Below are 18,781 nucleotides of genomic sequence, written 5' to 3'. Positions count from 1 at the left end.
ATAAGAACATAAGAGAAGCCATGTTGGATCAGGCTGATGGCCCATCCAGTCCAACACTCTGTGTCACATAAGAACATAAGAGAAGCCATGTTGGATCAGGCCAGTGGCCCATCCAGTCCAACACTCTGTGTCACATAAGAACATAAGAGAAGCCATGCTGGATCAGGCTAATGGCCCATCCAGTCCAACACTCTGTGTCACAGAAGAACATAAGAGAAGCCATGCTGGATCAGGCTAATGGCCCATCCAGTCCAACACTCTGTGTCACATAAGAACATAAGAGAAGCCATGTTGGATCAGGCTAATGGCCCATCCAGTCCAACACTCTGTGTCACATAAGAACATAAGAGAAGCCAAGTTGGGTCAGGCCAATGGCCCATCCTGTCCAACACTTTGTGCCACATAACAACATAAGGGAAGCCATGTTCGATCAGGCCAATGGCCCATCCAGTCCAACACTCTGTGTCACATAAGAACATAAGAGAAGCCATGCTGGATCAGGCTAATGGCCCATCCAGTCCAACACTCTGTGTCACATAAGAACATAAGAGAAGCCATGTTGGATCAGGCCAATGGCCCATCCAGTCTAACATTCAGTGTCACATAAGAATATAAGAGAAGCCATATTGAATCAGGCCAATGGACCATCCAGTCCAACACTCTGTGTCACATAAGAACATAAGAGAAGCCATGTTGGATCAGGCCAATGGCCCATCCAGTCCAACACTCTGTGTCACACAGTGGCCAAAAAACCCCCCAGGTGCCATCAGGAGATCCATCAGTAGGGCCAGGACACTAAAAGCCCTCTCCCTGTTGCCCCCTCTCCCCAAGCACCAAGAATACAGAGCATCACTGCCCCAGACAAATAGTTCCAACAATACATTGTAGCTAATAGCCACTGATGGAATGATCACTGATCACAGCTCATTGATGCATTAGGCAGAATGAATTATTGGTCTTCTAAGTGCAGGTGTGCAATTGCAAAGGTCAATTCCCTCTCCTCCTTATATGTAAAAAATAAGCAACTCAGAGAGAAAAGTGTAGTGTATCTCTCTCCTTTATGTGCTTGATTACTCCATGCAGAGAGCAGTCCAAAACAGAGCCACAGCCTGTAGATCTTCTGTTAAAAATTCTAACACATCACACAAGAACGCATGAAGCTGCCTTAGACTCTTGGAGAGCCAGTCTGATGTAGTGGTTAAGAGCGCCAGGCTCTAATCTGGAGAGCCGGGTTTTGATTCCCTGCTCTTCCGCATGAAGGCAGATGGTTGACCAGTGGGGCAGTCACTGTTCTTTCTCAGCCCCACCTACCTCACAGGGTGTCTGTTGTAGGGAAACAATGGAAGGCAGCTGAGAGCTGTTTTGAGACCCCTTTGGGTAGTGAAAAGTGGGGAATGAAAACCAACTTTTCTTCTTCTACTTGACCTGTCAAAGTCAGTATTGCCTACTCAGACCGGCGGCAGCTCTCCAGGGTCTCAGGCAGAGATCTTTCACATTTATCTACGGCCAGATCTTTCAGCTGGAGATGTTGGGGACTGAACCTGGGACCTTCTGTATGCCAAGCAGATGCTCTGCCACTGAGCCACATCCCATCAATCTTCTAATTCATTCTGTGGGCTAGCTAGGAAGGTGACACAGAGACACAAACTCTGTATAACACCTTTTTTAAGGACAAACTAACTTGACACAAAACATTGACGCAACTTGACACAAAACTGGATGAGTGTTTCAAAAATTAAAAAAAAAAGATAGGTGGAAACCATATTCTTCAGGCAATGGTTGCAGGATGTTTTGTGTCAATTTGGTTGGTCCTAATAAAAGGCGTTCCATGGATTTTATTCTTGCTGTTGGATTCTGTGTCGATCAGTGTGGCCGTTTACAACTTTTCCCACTTGAAGAGTGCAAACCTCAATTTGTATCCAGTGCAAACCTTTCCAATTCTAGCAAAGAAAGGGAGGAAATCATCAACAGAAGGACAGCAAGTCTAGGGAAAGACTGTGTACTTGACCCAAGGTAAAACCACCCAATTTGGTTTGTAATTGACTCTGTACCTCAGGCATCACCTCAAATTTATCTCAAACGACACGCTTCCTTTTGCTCTCGGCCTGCATGGGAAATGTGTGTCTCTACTGGCGTCTGAGTGGATTTTAGCTGGGCTTGTAACTGGTCCCTGAGTGAACAATGAATGGATACCATCGAATTGATTCCTCCCAGCAAACATGCAATAAAAAAGAAGACGACCACTGCAGATTTATGCCTTGCCCTTCTCTCTGAATCAGAGTCTCAGAGTGGCTTACAATCTCCTTTATCTTCTTCCCCCACAACAGACACCCTGTGAGGTGGGTGGGGCTGAGAGAGCTCTCACAGAAGCTGCCCTTTCAAGGACAGAGTCTCAGAATGGCCTACAATCTCCTTTCCCTTCCTCCCCCACAACAGACACCCTGTGAGGTGGGTGGGGCTGAGAGGGCTCTCACAGCAGCTGCCCTTTCAAGGACAGAGTCTCAGAACGGCCTACAATCTCCTTTCCCTTCCTCCCCCACAACAGACACCCTGTGAGGTGGGTGGGGCCGAGAGGGCTCTCACAGCAGCTGCCCTTTCAAGGACAGAGTCTCAGAACGGCCTACAATCTCCTTTCCCTTCCTCCCCCACAACAGACACCCTGTGAGGTGGGTGGGGCTGAGAGAGCTCTCACAGAAGCTGCCCATTCAAGGACAACCTCTGCCAGAGCTATGGCTGACCCAAGGCCATTCCAGCAGCTGCTAGTGGAGGAGGGGGGAATCAAACCCGGTTCTCCCAGATAAGAATCTGCGCACTTAACCACTACACCAAACTGGCTCTCAGTGAAGTGCAATAAAGTAAAATGCTGTGCCTGCCTGCATTTTGCAGAGGGAGGGGGCTCAGTGGCAAAGCACCTGCTTGGTATTCAGAAGGCCCCAAGTTCAATCCCCAGCATCTCCAGCTAAAAGATCCGACAGTAAGTAATGGGAAAGGCTTCTGCTTGAGTCCTTGGAGAGCCCCTGCCAGTCTGAGTGGACAATACTGATTTGGATGGACCAAAGGCAGGGTTAGAATTCTAGCAGGAGCTCCTTTGCATATTAGGCCACACACCCCTAATGTAGCCAATCCTCCAAGAGCTGACAGGGCTCTTAGCACAGGGCCCAGAGATAGAATTCTAGCAGGGGCTCCTTTGCATATTAGGCCACACACCCCTGCTGGAGCCAATCCTCCAAGAGCTGACAGGGCTTTTAGTGCAGGGCCCAGAGATAGAATTCTAGCAGGGGCTCCTTTGCATATTAGGCCACACACCCCTGATGTAGCCAATCCTCCAAGAGCGTACAAAAAAGAGCCTTGTCAGCTCCAGGAGGATTGGCTACATCAGGGGTGTGTGGCCTAATATGCAAGGGAGATCCTGCTAGAATTCCACCCCTGACCAAAGGTATAAGGCAGTTTCATGAGTTCGTGTAAGATCATGTCATAATATCATGGCCAGACAAAAAAAAATTCCGCTTCCCACTCCCCTGTGTTTTTAAATTTTTTAGCATCTGGCCTGAGGACTTGAAAGCCTGCAAAATGTTTTGTGTCACTTTGGTCGGCCCTAATAAAAAGTATCACATGATTTTGTTCCTTTTTAAAGATACTGCATGGGCCAATAGGGGCTTTCCTGCGTACATTGATAGACACACACGCACAGCAGGAAGGAAAGCATGCATTAAGTGCCTGGATTTCTTTGCCCTCCAGTTCTGTTTTGTGAGATTGTTTCTCAGATACACTCTTCTTGAATTGCTTTCAGAAGTGAATCAAAACAGGCAGAACATGAGCATGAGCGGGTTCTATTACCAGATAAGTTTCCTCGAAAATACCTCTTCTTGTTAAAGGGTTCTCATTGTTATTTCGGAATTATTTCCCCCTCTTATGTTTAGGGGATTTCTGAAATCAGAAGATAGCCTGGATTTAGGAAGCAGCCATTTGCCATGGTGTTAGATAGAATTGACTTCCCTCTGATACAGATAGCTTTTGTTGTAGTGTGTTTAAATTCACCGGCTGCGGGACTTCAACTCGGCCGGGTTTTCTTCTTATATACGGAAATGTGCTTCCAGTCTAGGGTTGCCAGATCCAATTCAAGAAAAATCTGGGGACTTTGGGGGTGAAACCAGGAGCAAGGGTGTGACAAGCATTCTTGAACTCCAAAGGAGTTCTGGCCATCACATTTAAAAGGTTGCCAGATCCAATTCAAGAAATATCTGGGGACTTTGGGGGTGGAACCAGGAGCAAGGGTGTGACAAGCATTATTGAACTCCAAAGGAGTTCTGGCCATCACATTTAAAAGGACCAAACACCTTTTAAACGCCTTCCCTCCATTGGAAATAATGAAGGGCAGGGGCACCTTCTTTGGGGGCTCATAGAATTGGATCCCCTGGTCCAACCCTTTTGAAACTTGGAGGGTGTTTTGAGGAGGGGCACCAGACACTATGCTCCAAATTTGGTGCCTCTACCTAAAAAAAGGCCCCCTCCAGAGCCCCAGATACTTGCAGATTAATTATCCATTATACTCTATGGGAATCGGTCTCCATAGGGAATAATGGAATGTGTAGCAGGCATTTCCCTCCCTTGCTTTCTGATGACCCTGAAGTGGGGGGAGGGCCTCCAAACCAGGGGATCCTCAACCCCCACCTGGGGATTAGGAACAACGAGAATAAACCACTGTGTAATTGTATGTTGCAAACGAATGCTACATAGATTTCTTTTATATTCTGATACATATATTTTTACAAACCAAAATTCTTATAATAGAAATTCTTATAGAGTTCTGGCCCTCACATTTAAAAGGACCGCACACCTTTTAAATGCCTTCCCTCCATTGGAAATAATGGACAGGAACACCTTCTTTGGGGGCTCATAGAATTGGGCCCCGTGGTCCAACCCTTTTGAAACTTGGAGGATGTTTTGTAAAAATATATGTTTGTAAAAATATATGTATCAGAATATGAAAGAACTCTATCTAGCATTCGTTTGCAACATACGATTACATACAATTACACAGTGGTTTATTCCAGTTGTTACTAATCAGTACACTGCAGTTTCCCGTTTGACCACCTGGGGATCGGTAACCCTATTCCAGTCTTTTAAAAGACAAACAACTGGGATCATCCCTTACAGTCAGCTAAAGGTACTTTCTCATCAGGAAATTAAGATGCCAGTAGTTGGAAATTTTTCTCTTTCTCACATTCTCGTTTTCCTCACCTGCAAGATCTCACCTGCAATCCTCTCATGGATTGCTGCCTTGACGTGGCGAGAGGGCTTGCGCGGTTCAGTGAGGCTGTGGGCTATGCCATGCAGGGCCACCCAAGATGGACAGGTCACAGACAAAATGCGATCCACTGGAGAAGGAAATGGCAACCCACTCCAGTATCTTTGCCAAGAAACCCCCATGGGCAGTAACAAAAGACAAAAAGATATGTCGCTGGAAGATGAGCCCCTCAGGTTAGAAGGTGCCCAATATGCTATTGGGGAAGAGCAGAGGGCAAGTCCAAGTAACCGCAGAAAGAGTGAAACGGCTGGGGCAAAGCCAAAAGGACGCTCAGCTGTGGATGTGTCTGATAGTGAAAGAACAGTCCGATGCTGCAAAGAACAATAATGCATTGGAACATGGAATGTAAGATCTATGAATCAAGGTAAGCTGGATGTAGTCAAACAAGAGATGGCAAGACTGAACATCGACATCCTGGGAATCAGTGAACTAAAATGGACGGAATGGGTGAATTTAACTCAGAGGATCACTGCATCTATTATTGTGGGCAAGAGTCCTATAGAAGAAATGGTGTGGCCTTTATAGTTAACAAGAGAGTGAGGAAGGCAGTAATGGGATACAATCTCAAAAATGACAGAATGATCTCGGTCCGTATCCAAGGCAAACCATTCAACATTACAGTAATCCAAGTCTATGCCCCAACCACTGATGCAGAAGAGGCTGAAGTGGACCAGTTCTATGACGATCTACAACACCTTCTAGAATTAACACCAAAAAAAGATGTCCTCCTTACCATAGGGGACTGGAATGCCAAAGTGGGAAGTCAAAAGGTAACCGGAACAACTAACCAGTTTGGCCTTGGAGAACAAAATGAAGCTGGGCAAAGGCTAATAGAGTTTTATCAAGAGAACAAGCTGGTCATATTGAACACCCTCTTCCAACAACCTAAAAGGCGACTCTACACATGGACATCCCCTGATGGGCAACACAGAAATCAGATTGATTATATACTCTGCGCTTAAAGATGGAGAAGCTCCTTACAGTCAGCAAAAACAAGACCTGGAGCTGACTGTGGCTCAGATCATGAGCTACTCATTGCAAAATTCAGGCTTAAACTGAAGAAAACTGGGGAAGTCATTAGGCCATTCAGGTTTGACCTTGATCACATCACTTATGAATATACAGTGGAGGTGAAAAATAGATTTAAGGGACTAGAGTTGACAGACAGAGTGACTGAAGAACTATGGACAGAGGTTCATGACATTTTACAGAAGGCAGCAACCAGCACCATCCCAAAGAAAAAGAAATGCAAGAAAGAAGAAGATATTGGATTTATATCCCACCCTCAACTCTAAAGAGTCTCAGAGCGGCTCACAATCTCCTTTACTTTCTTCCCCACAACAGACACCCTGTGAGGTGGGTGGGGCTGGAGAGGGCTCTCACAGCAGCTGTCCTTTCAAGGACAACCTCTGCCAGAGCTATAGCTGACCCAAGGCCATGCTAGCAGGTGCAAGTGGAGGAGTGGGGAATCAAACCCGGTTCTCCCAGATAAGAGTCCACACACTTAACCACTACACCAAACTGGCTCTCCTACACCAAACTGAAAGCAAAGTGACTGTATGATGAGGTTTTACAAATAGCTGAGGAAAGAAGGAAAGTGAAAAGCAAAAGTGAAAAGGAAAGATTCACCCAACTGAATGCAGATTTCCAGAGAACAGCAAGGAGTGATAAGGAGGCGTTCCTGAAGGAACAATGCAAAGCAATAGAGGAAAATAATACAATGGGAAGGACAAGAGATCTCTTCAAGAAAATTGAAGAAATCAAGGGAACGTTTCGTGCAAAGATGGCCATGATAATGGACAAAAACAGTAGGGACCTAACAGAAACAGAAGAGATCAGGAAGAGGTGGCAAGAATTCACAGAAGCAGGGCTTTTCTTGAGCAGGAACACACAGGAACGCAGTTCCGGCTGGCTTGGTGTCAGGGTGTGTGGCTTAATATGCAAATTAGTTCTTGCTGGGCTTTTGTGAAACAGTGGCGATGTCAGGGGGTATGGCCTAATATGCAAATGAGTTCCTGCTGGGCTTTTCCTACAAAAATAGCCCTGCACGGAAGAATTATACAAGAAGGATCTCAATGTCCTTGACAACCATGACAGTGAAATCGCTGACATTGAGCCAGACATTCTGGAGTGTGAAGTCAAATGGGCCTTAGAAAGCATTACTAACAACAAAGCGAGTGGAGATGATGGTATCCCAATTGAGCTATTCAAAGTCCTAAAAGATGATGCTGTTAAAGTGATGCTCACTGGAAAACACAACAGTGGCCACAGGATTGGAAAAGGTAGAGGAACTAGAGATCAAATTGCCAACATTCACTGGATTATGGAGAAAGCACAGAGTATCAGAAAAATGTCTATTTCTGTTTCATTGACTACGCTAAAGCCTTTGATTGTGTGGATCACAACAAACTGTGGCAAGTCCTTAAAGAAATGGGAGTACCAGACCACCTCACACGTCTCCTGAGAAACCTGTATAAGGGTCAAGAAGCAACTGTCAGAACGGGAAATGGAACAACTGATTGGTTTAGAATAGGAAAAGGAATTCAACAAGGATGTATATTGTCACCCTGCTTATTTAATTTATATGCAGAGTACATAATACGGAATGCTGGCCTAGATGAAGCACAAGCCAGAATTAAGATTGCTGGGAAAAACATCAACAACCTCAGATATGCAGATGCCACCACTCTAATGGCAGAAAGTGAGGAGGACCTAAAGAACCTCTTGTTGAGGGTGAAAGAGGAGAGCACAAAAGTAGGCTTGAAACTCAACATCAAAAAACTAAGATCATGAACATAAGAACATAAGAGAAGCCATGTTGGATCAGGCCAACGGCCCATCAAGTCCAACACTCTGTGTCACACAGTGGCAAAAAAATTTATATATATATATATCATGGCATCCAGCCCCATCACATCTTGGCAAATAGAAGGGGAAGACATGGAAGTAGTGACAGACTTCACATTTCTGGGATCCAAGATCACTGCAGATGGAGACTGTAGTCACGAAATTAAAAGATGTGTGGTCCTTGGGAAGACAGCTATGGCGAACCTGGGCAGTATAATAAAAAAGTAGAGACATCAGCCTGCCAACAAAAGTCTGTATAGTCCAAGCGATGGTATTCCCAGTAGTAATGTATGGCTGTGAGAGCTGGACCATAAGGAAGGCTGAGCGCAGAAGAATAGACACTTTTGAACTGTGGTGCTGGAGAAGAATCTTGAGAGTCCCTTGGACTGCAAGAAGATCCAATCAGTCAGTCCTAAAGGAAATCAACCCTGACTCTTCCCTGGAAGGTCAGATGCTGAAGCTGAAGCTCAAATACTTTGGCCACCCAATGAGAAGGGAGCACTCCCTGGAGAAGATCCTGATGCTGGGAAAGACAGAAAGCAAAAGAAGAAGGGGACAGCAGATGAGATGGCTGGACAGCGTTACTGATGTAACAAACACGAATTTGAGCGGACTTCGGAGGATGGTGGAGGATAGGAGGGCCTGGCGTGACTTTGTCCATGGGGTTGCAAAGAGTCGGACTTGATTGTGTGACTGAACAACAAGATCTTGTTTCTTCCTGTTCTGCATGTATTTTTCTCCCTCTAGTGGCCAATTTGGTATTACACCAGTTTATGTCCAGCATAAAAACCTACTAACAGGGAGATATGCTGGAAATAAAAAATGTGTAATAACAAATCAGGATTCCAAAAAGTTCCAGTTGCATGGGGGGAAAGAGCTTTAATTTGCCCAGATGCCTACATTTGGGCATTACAGCAAATTGGAGTTTGAAGATTTCCCAAATCTGGAGGTTTTCCAGTTGCATACGCAGGGAAGATGGAGGGGGAAGGGGGAGTGGGTACACAGACAAAGGGCTTTTCTGCATACTCGTTTTACTTGCTGCTAAGTTCCTGTTACTTGCTGCTAAGGTTCTGTTCTTCATGTGGCTGTTCATCCCTGTAGTGGTTGAATCGATATCACACAGGTTTAGTTCCAGCATATCTCCCTGCTGTTTAAATCCTCAGGGAGATACGCTAGAAATAGGTGGCTCAGTGGTAGAGCATCTGCTTGGTAAGCAGAAAGTCCCAGGTTCAATCCCCAGCATCTCCAACTAAAAAGGGTCCAGGCAAGTAGGTGTGAAAAACCTCAGCTTGAGAGTCTGGAGAGCTGCTGCCAGTCTGAGTAGCCAATACTGACTTCGATGGACTGAGGGTCTGATTCAGTATATGGCAGCTTCATATGTTCATATATGTTCATAAACCTGTGTGACGTTGAATCAACCACTAGAGAACATAAGAGAAGCCATGTTGAATCAGACCAGTGGCCCATCCAGTTCAACATTCTGTGTCACACAGTGGCCAGAAAACCCCAGGTGCCATCAGAAGGTCCATCAGTGGGGCCAGGACACTAGAAACTCCCCCACTGTGGCCCCCCAACACCAAGAATATAGAGCATCACTTGCCCCAGACAAAGAGTTCCAACAATACGTTCCAAAAATAGCCACTGATGGACCTCTGCTCCATATGTTTATCCAACATAGAGGGAGCAAAACACATGAGGAATAGACCTCCCCCACCCCGAGAAGCAGAAGCTTACCAGTGAATAAAATGAGAATGTGGAAAAGACCAAGGTAAACAAAGCCCTGTTTGTACCCACAGTGACCAAACAGAGGTTTGTCCTGACATACGACTGTAGTCTAAAGCTCTAAGCAACTGCAGTTAGAAACTACAGAGATGGGGGGGAAGAGCTACTCTACATTTATGTTTTAACATAAATCACATACAAACTCACTTGCAAAGATCCGGATTTACTGGCCTTCTACGAAACATAAAATACGCAACACTTACAAACTAGTTGTGAACAAAATTATCAGAAACTCTTAATCCATCAGCATACAGCAGAGATTGTGATTTAATGATTAGAATTACTAAAAGATAAGCTATCCTTTTCATTTATAATATATTCATTCAGAACATCCATTACTTGCTACATTTAGCTTTTTTATATAAGAACTGTAGATAATACAATTTTTTATCTTAATGGAAATACTTTAGCAGAGTTACTTAAATAGTATAAACTTTGAATGTTATGCATTTGATACATGCAAAGAAAACAGTATATAGGAATAATACGTGGAAAGTGTGAACAAAATTTTTAAAAAGAGAAGAGCAGAAAGGAGAATAGCAACAGGAACACGTCAAAGAGAAAAAGAAAAAAGGAGTTCAGATGAAACAAATGAGGACCATAGAATTGTACCAAATGCAACAATTTGAAGAAAGAACTCAAAAGACCATTCAAGATTCAGAGAAAAGACCTTAAAGAATATTAAGAGTATTCAGAGAAATATTCAAGAATCTGAATTCGCTTCTTGGATGTTCTGGGTTCTTTTTCAACCCTTCCTTTTATTTGCCTCCCTTTTTTTCTACCTGGAGTACTTTTCTACCTTGGAGTACTGTGTACTGTTCTGGTCACCACACCTCAAACAAGATATTATAGCATTGGAAAAAGTGCAGAAAAGGGCAACTAGAATGATTAAAGGGTTGGAACACTTTCCCTATGAAGAAAGTTTAAAACGCTTGGGGTTCTTTAGCTTGGAGAAATGTCAACAGAGGGGTGACATGATTGAGGTTTACAAGATTATGCATGGGATAGAGAAGGTAGAGAAAGAAGTACTTTTCTCCCTTTCTCACAATACGAGAACTTGTGGACATTCAATGAAATTGCTGAGCAGTTGGGATAGAGCTGTTAAAAGGAAGTACTTCTTCATCCAAAGGGTGATTAACATGTGGAATTCACTGCCACAGGAGGTGGCGGCAGCTGCAAGCTTAGACAGCTTCAAGAGGGGATTGGATAAACATATGGAGCAAAGGTCCATCAGTGGCTATTAGCCACAGCATATTGATGGAACTCTCTGTCTGGGGCAGTGATGCTCTGTATTCTTGGCGCTTGGGGGACACAGTGGGAGGGCTTCTAGTGTCCTGGCCCCACTGATGCACTTCCTGATGGCGCCTGGTTTTTTGGCCACTGTGTGACACAGAGTGTTGGACTGGATGGGCCATTGGCCTGATCCAACATGGCTTCTCTTCTGTTCTTATCTGCAGGGAGTTGTAACACAGGGCACGATACTAAACTGGGATCTTCCACCAGGACTCTGAAGTCCACATTCCATTCTGCCCACTTTGGTCTCTGCCACCTCATTGCCTTGCACATGGAATTCAAGGATTAGCGTTGTCTTCAAACTTCTGTTTGGGGCAGCTGAATCTGCTTGATCCTAACAGCCTTGGGATTGTGTTTAAGCTCACGAGAGACTGGCAGAGGGACTAAAAGCACCAGGGCACAATGAAAACTAAACCAACTGAATTGCTGTTGTCAGTCAACAAACGCACACATATACACCTGCAAAGCAAACAGGTGGCATAGCTGTGGGAATCTCTTCGATAACTGTATTTGGCTTATCAAAATTATATCTCTTGCTTCGTTCTGCAAATGCTAACGTCCGGACTGGATAAGAAACGGGATTCTCTTTAAAATGATGGAAACAAAAACAGGTCCAGAGAGGAATAGTTGGTAACCGTAGGGCTTTGAATAGCATTTTAAAACCCAGCTCTGAGCTCTGTGACAGATTTACAATGACGGGGCTGGTGGAAGCACAAAAGGACACCTTCAGAATGAACTTCCATGATGACATATATAATCTTTGTGAAGGCTGGCAGTGGCACTGTTTGTGGTTCCCATATTCATTGCTCATACATCTGTACATAGTTGAGGCTGCCAGCTCTTCTGGCACAGGATCCTCTAGCCAAGAGAAGCAGCCAAATCCTTCTGCACCACTGCTCTCTTTCTCCCTGTCAGCTGGATTTGATCTCATTTCACAAAGAGAGGTACAGTTAGGTTAACCGGCTTGGGTCAGATCCTGGTCACAGGTCGCTATTTGACTTCAGTGGACTTAAGAAAAACATATAGCTATGTGCCAGTTTGCAGGTGGAAGGACACTGTTGGCAGTAATCTGTGTTTCAATTGGGGCTGGGAACAGTAAATGTCAAATACTAGGAATAAGGCCAACTGTGAAGAAAAATGCAACGGGCTCTAGAAAGAGGCTCTGGGTGAGTGCACCCCACCCTTGCTGTCTTCCCGCCCACTCAGGTGAAGGCATTCACTCCCCCCACCTTTTATGTCTTCCCACCTCCCTCCAACTACCACCCCCACAACCAACTCTTCCTCTGGAACAGCAGTTGCAATTCTGAGTGATCGTCAGTCCTCACCTGGAGATTGGCAACACTGTTTCCCCAGGAGGAAATGGCTGGTTTGGAGGGTGGAGTCTATGGCATTGCACCTGTCTGAGATCCCACCCCTTCTCAAACCCACCCTCTCCAGGCTCCACTCCTCAAATCTTCAGGAATTTCCCAACCTGAAGTTGGCAATCCTATCTTCTTTCCAGCCAACCATCAGCCAACCTTTATCTGGCCCGCAGACTTCAGATTTCCACCCTCCTTGCAGCCTCTACCTATGAAAAGAACAATCTTTCTCCACAGTGTGAGCCACAGCAGCTTCCATCATTCTCCTCTCCTCCATTTTGATATGCACAACAACCCTGTAAGGTAGGTTAGGCTGCAAGTCTGTGACTGGTCCAAAATCACCCTGTCTGCTTCTACAGCAAGAACCTGGGTCTGGCAGATCCTGCTCTGAAGTGCTAATTGCTACATCACACTGGCTGTCATAGGGGGGCTATTGCTGAACAGAAGCAAGCAGCCAAGCCTAGGGTAGTCAACTTCCAGGTGGAGCCTGAAGATTTCCTGGTATCACAACTTAACTCCAGACAACAGATCTCTATGCTGGACTGTTTCAGGTGGGATGAGGGTTCCTGACTCCCTTCAGGAATGAGGAAGATGTAGCAACTCTGGTTGAATGCTGTGTGAATCTCCCTCAGGTACTTGTACTTTGGTCCTGCATTTATTGGTTTCCTATTTGCAGGAAGGAGCTGCCTTGAGATCTGAAAGGACTGCTGCCTGTCTATCCTCCTCATTGACTGCCTGGCCACCCTTCATTGACTGCTTGGACATCCTGCTCCTTGACTGCCTGGCCCAGGAGATAAAGGTTCAGTTGGAAAAAGGCAAAGGAAGAGGCCACCACTGTGCCTCCAGCATTTCTCCTGCTAGCTATGTCTGGCTCTTAGGAAAATATACATTCACTGGGAGGCAAAGTATCTCTGTAAGAGCGCTACCAAAAGAAGTAGCAGACCAATCTGAATCCTTAGCCAGATTATTCCCTGCTGATCTTTTCCCCCAACATCTGGCCAAAGTAGTCCTCCTAATGAACCTCACTGAGAAGAAGGCAAGTCTGTGGCACCAATCCCAGGCAGTTTTTTTTCTTGAAGTCCCTCAGAACTATCTACTGTGCCTTTTCCAGAGTTGCTTGATAGGGTTTTGAAGGCTGAGTGCTTGGAGAAAAATGGTCCATTGCTGAGACAACAATCTTGTTATTGCCAATTAGCAAGTGCCAGTTTGGGGAAGTCTGGAGAGCCAGTTTAGTGTAGTGGTTAACTGTGCAGACTCTTATCTGGGTTTGATTCCCCACTCCTCCACTTAGAGCTGCTGGAATGGTCTTGGGTTAGCCATAGCTTTTGCAGGAGTTGTCCTTGAAAGGGCAGCTGCTGTGAGAGCCCTCTCAGCCCCATCCCCCTCACAGGGTGTCTGTTGTGGGGGGAGAAGATATAGGAGATTGTAAGCTGCTCTGAGTCTCTGATTCAGAGTGAAGGGCAGGGTATAAATCTGCAGTCTTCGTCTTCTTCGTCTTCTTCTTATTATTATTATTATATGCCTCAAGACCCCATTCCATGGATGCCCAGCACTGTATCATGTAACCATTATTCCCCAAAATGAGGAGGAGTCAAAGAGACTGGTGGCCGCTGTGTGGAGGTAGCTGTGCAGAAGAGCCAACAGAACACCTGTTCTGCGTTTGTTGGTTATCCATAAATGCTTCGGAAAGAGGAGCTGGCTCACCAAATTCCCAAAGCTCTCAATTCCCGAAGCTCTCAAAGAGGACGTTAGATCTGGTTCTCAGCTGCCCTCCCAGCGCTTTTTGCCTCTGGGCACCACAGTAAGGTACGGTTGCAGCACGTGTGGGTGCAGCAAATGCAGTCCCGTCTGGTTGGAATGCCTCTTTGTAGCACGAAGCTCTCTGGGGGAGTCATGGGAAGCGGTTTTTGTGGAGAGAAAGCGATAAGAAGAAATCTCTTCCAACTGATCCTCCTGCAGGCGCCATTAGCTCTACCTCCCGAGAGCCTCCTGCATTACTAATGTATTCCTCTCCTTCTCTTCCCCGCACCCCTCTCCAGGCCAGGCAGCTGCAACCCAAATTAGCCTCTTTTCTTTCCTGGCCCTGACAGCTTCAGTAGCTGCCTTTTCACAGAGCGTGCCTCTAGCTGAAATCCTAAGCCGCTGCAGGACAGTAATGAGTCTCATAGTATAATTGCAAGGTCTCCCTCTTGCCCCTGTGTTTCTGGAGGGGCGAGAGCCCGGATTAACGCAGCCCTTGCCTATCTATTTCTTTCTTTCCTCCCCCCCCCCCCCCAATCCTTGAGTACGAAGCAGCACCTGAGTCTGGATGTGAAGGAAAGCCTTGTCAATGCAAGGAAGAATCTGCTCTTTGGAGAGCAGATTCTTTAGGGAAATCTGAGCACGCGCTGAGAACGGATCAAACAGCGGAAGCGCAGAGCAGGAGAAAGAGCGTCCTTACATGGCTGGCTGACAACTGGAAGGCCTGCTCATGATGTGCCTCCTGTTAAGATGGTGCAAGATCTCGGATGGGGGAACTTCGGGAAACGGCGGCGCTCCTGTGCGGGAAGACAAAATGCGACAGTGAAAACTCAAGAAACGTTCCTTCTGTAAAACAGTTCCCACTGCATCCTGGCTAGGGCTTTCTTTTTTTGTAGCAGGAACTCCTTTGCATTTTAGGCCACACACCCCTGTTGTCGCCAATCCTCCAAGAGCTTCCAAGGCTCTTCTTACAGGGCCTACTGTAAACTCCAGGAGGATTGGCTACAGCAGGGGTGTGTGGCCTAATATGCAAAGGAGCTCCTGCTACAAAAAAAAAGCCCTGATCCTGGCCCAATACCATTAATTGACAGCATGTTTCTGAGAGCCAAACTAGATGTTACATGTGATGCAGGTCAGGACACAGTTTACAAGAAGAAGATATTGGATTTATATCCCGCCCTCCACTCCGAAGAGTCTCAGAGCGGCTCACAATCTCCTTTCCCTTCCTCCCCCACAACAGACACCCTGTGAGGTGGGCAGGGCTGAGAGGGCTCTCACAGCAGCTGCCCTTTCAAGGACAGAGTCTCAGAGCAGCTCACAATCTCCTTTCCCTTCCTCCTCCACAACAGACACCCTGTGAGGTGGGCAGGGCTGAGAGGGCTCTCACAGCAGCTGCCCTTTCAAGGACAGAGTCTCAGAGCGGCTCACAATCTCCTTTCACTTCCTCCCCCACAACAGACACCCTGTGAGGTGGGCAGGGCTGAGAGGGCTCTCACAGCAGCTGCCCTTTCAAGGACAGAGTCTCAGAGCAGCTCACAATCTCCTTTACCTTCCTCCCCCACAACAGACACCCTGTGAGGTGGTTGGGGTTGAGAGGGCTCTCACAGCAACTGCCCTTTCAAGGACAACCTCTGCCAGAGCAATGGCTGACCCAAGGCCATCCCAGCAGCTGCAAGTGGAGGAGTGGGGAATCAAACCCGGTTCTCCCGGATAAGAGTCCGCACACTTCACCACTACACCAAACTGGCTCTCCTGTAACACTGTTACATGTAACAACTCGTATTGAGCAAATTTACTTATCTTAAAAGGGCTCCATTGGGCTGTGGAGTGCTACTGCACATAATGCCTAGATTTGAGGCTGGCTTTTTGAGAACACGGCATGGAGCAACTGCAGCCCCTCTAGAATCAGATCTAAGGATGCCAGCTTCCAAGTAGGACCTGGAGATTCCCTGGCTCATCACCAGATTACAGAGGTCAGTTCCCCGGAGGAAGAGGAGAGGTGGTTTTATACCCTGCCCTTCACTACCCAAAGGAGTCTTGGAGCGGCTTACAATCGCCTTTTTCTTCCTCTCCTCCACAACAGACACCCTGTGAGGTAGGTGGGGCTGAGAGACCTGTGGCTGACCCAAGGCCACCCAGATGGCTTTATCAGAGTCTGACACTCTTAACCACTACGCCAAACTGGCTCTGGAGGTTGGACTCTATGGCACTGTATCCAGGGGTGTAGACTTTTCAATTTTCCAGGGGGGGGGGAGCTGGGGCCCAGTCAGAGGCATTTGATCCAGTGACATCATAGGGAGGAGCCAGTGACATCACAGGGAGGGGTCTCCATTATCACTACCTATGAATTTATAGAGAAGCTTCCTCCCCATAAATTTAGGGAGCACCCCCCAACAATGCCCATGGACTGGGCCAAACCCAGGAAAAGGTGGGAGTTTGCCGGTGGTTATAGTGATATCTCAGAGGTCTCTTGCTGTGTCCTGTTTTTGAAATTCACTTTTAGAATAGTCACTTTAAGATCTGCAAATATACATACCATGTGCATAGGACAAACCAATGGCCACAAATTTGACAGTAAAAGGCAATACAGAAAAGCTTTAGGGGAACATTTTATAAGTTTCCCTGGACGTTCACTTACAGGTGTCTTGTTTCTGCCTCATTAATAAAGTACGATTGTACTGAAATTGACAAAACTATGGCACCAGATACCTTTGTCTGATAAATTCATGGGTCTCTGACCCAGGGCAGAATACAAAAGTTTCTGGGTGCTCAATTTCTGAGCAATGTACAACGTTCAGAGTTAGTGGCAATGTTCTTCTCACGTCAAACTCATACCCTACAAAGTGAGTACAAGTACACGTACATTTTGAGGCAATTCAGACAGTGCCCACGGCCCATGACCCCATACCACCTAGGATTTTATATACCTTGGCCTCTTAGAACACTGCTTAGAAATTCCACCTTAAAAACACAGATATTCAGAACAAATTATTAATGAAAACCACATGATTCAATTTATGGGCAATGATTGCATTCCTGTGCATGGCATATTTCTGCTCTTTAGGCTCAACTTGCAAAACACATTGGGCTTCAACAAACGACCTTCAGACAGCTGAAATACAACTTTAACTTTTAATTAACAATGCAGACTGTTTCTTTAGAAATCACTTTTAGAAATTACACTACAATCAAATATTCTCCCAATCCCCCTTCTGCTCCCACAAGCATCCTCTCCTGCCATATCCCACCTCCCCACCCCAGCAGTTGCCACGTGCTGCATGATTTGTGGCAAACCTTAAAGATTGCTTCATCTAAGTACAACACAGCTGTTTAGGTGCAGCTATTCAGAAACCCCTGTACTTAATTGACACTGACTGTGTTTTTTCTAATAGATGCTCTTTGAATGAACTCCTTAGCTATAATATTAAGATCAATTTCCCCCCAGTTTCTTCTGCAATCATTAACTAGTTGAACAAAGTTTGAGTCCAGTAGCACCTTTAAAACCAATGAAGTTTTATTGTGAGCATAAGCTATTCTGTGCTAGCACACTTCCTCGGATACATTGAAAACAGTTTCCTCAACCCTTACTTACGGGGGTTGAGTGGTTGTCAGAGAAGCCAAGATGTAAGGCCCGTTGTGAAGAAAAATACAACGGGCTCTAGAACGAGGCTCTGGGCAAGTGCCTGCCACCCTTGCTGTCTTCCCACCGAAGTGAAGGCATTGACCCCCACCCCTTACCTCAAGGGGAGCTAATGTCTGCCATCTAGAGAACAGTTATAAATCTGAGTGACCTCCGGTGCCTCCCCAGAAGGAAATGGCACTGTACCTGTCTGAGGTCCCAGCCCATCTCAAACCCCACCCTCTCCAGGCCTCACCCCTAACCTGGAGCTTTTTTTGTAAGCTTTTTTTTGTAAGCTCTTGGAGGATTGCCTACATCAGGGGTGTGTGGCCTAATGTGCAAAGGAGCTCCTGCTAGAATTCCACCCCTGCAAGCCAGAGGGAAAGATTATGGGGAGTCAGCTAAGGGGAAAAAAGGGGGAAGAGGTGACCAGCTCGAGCCTCTGGCAGCTTATGGAAATCCTGGAGAGGAGATCTGGGGTGGGGTGAGATTTCCAAATTATGCCCCCCAAATTCCTCATGCCCCCTACCAGTGTACCCTCTAAGCTGAGTTAGTGTGAGCTAGCTCACAGATTTTTAGCCTCCAGCTCACACATTTTTGTCTGAGCTCAGGAAGGATGACCCTTGAGCACACTAATTCATGCAGTAGCTCACAACTTTAATGCCAATAGCTCACAACTTTAATGCCAGTAGCCCACAAAGTAGAATTTTCGCTCACAAGACTCTGCAGCTTAGAGGGAACATTGCCCCCTCTAGTTTTTATTAACTGGAATAACACAGGAGAATGCTAATATACAAACTGCAGAAGCGTAGAGTTACACTGGACTCTTCATCA

General features: G+C 46.1%; 1 protein-coding gene across 2 annotated transcripts in view; it reads right to left on the bottom strand.

The window, feature by feature from the left end:
* STYK1 (serine/threonine/tyrosine kinase 1) overlaps positions 1-18,781 on the bottom strand; it is a 60,019-nt gene that overhangs the window by 904 nt on the left and 40,334 nt on the right. For both annotated transcript variants that reach the window (XM_060236834.1, XM_060236835.1), the window contains one exon: positions 15,029-15,125. In XM_060236834.1, coding sequence (XP_060092817.1) covers positions 15,029-15,125 — 97 coding nt within the window. The remainder of the gene's footprint in view (positions 1-15,028; positions 15,126-18,781) is intronic.

Source organism: Heteronotia binoei, chromosome 4 (assembly GCF_032191835.1).
Source record: "Heteronotia binoei isolate CCM8104 ecotype False Entrance Well chromosome 4, APGP_CSIRO_Hbin_v1, whole genome shotgun sequence".
Taxonomy (NCBI): domain Eukaryota; kingdom Metazoa; phylum Chordata; class Lepidosauria; order Squamata; family Gekkonidae; genus Heteronotia; species Heteronotia binoei.
The sequence above is the reverse complement of the archived record's forward strand: the minus strand, read 5'-3'. Positions and strand labels throughout refer to the sequence as shown.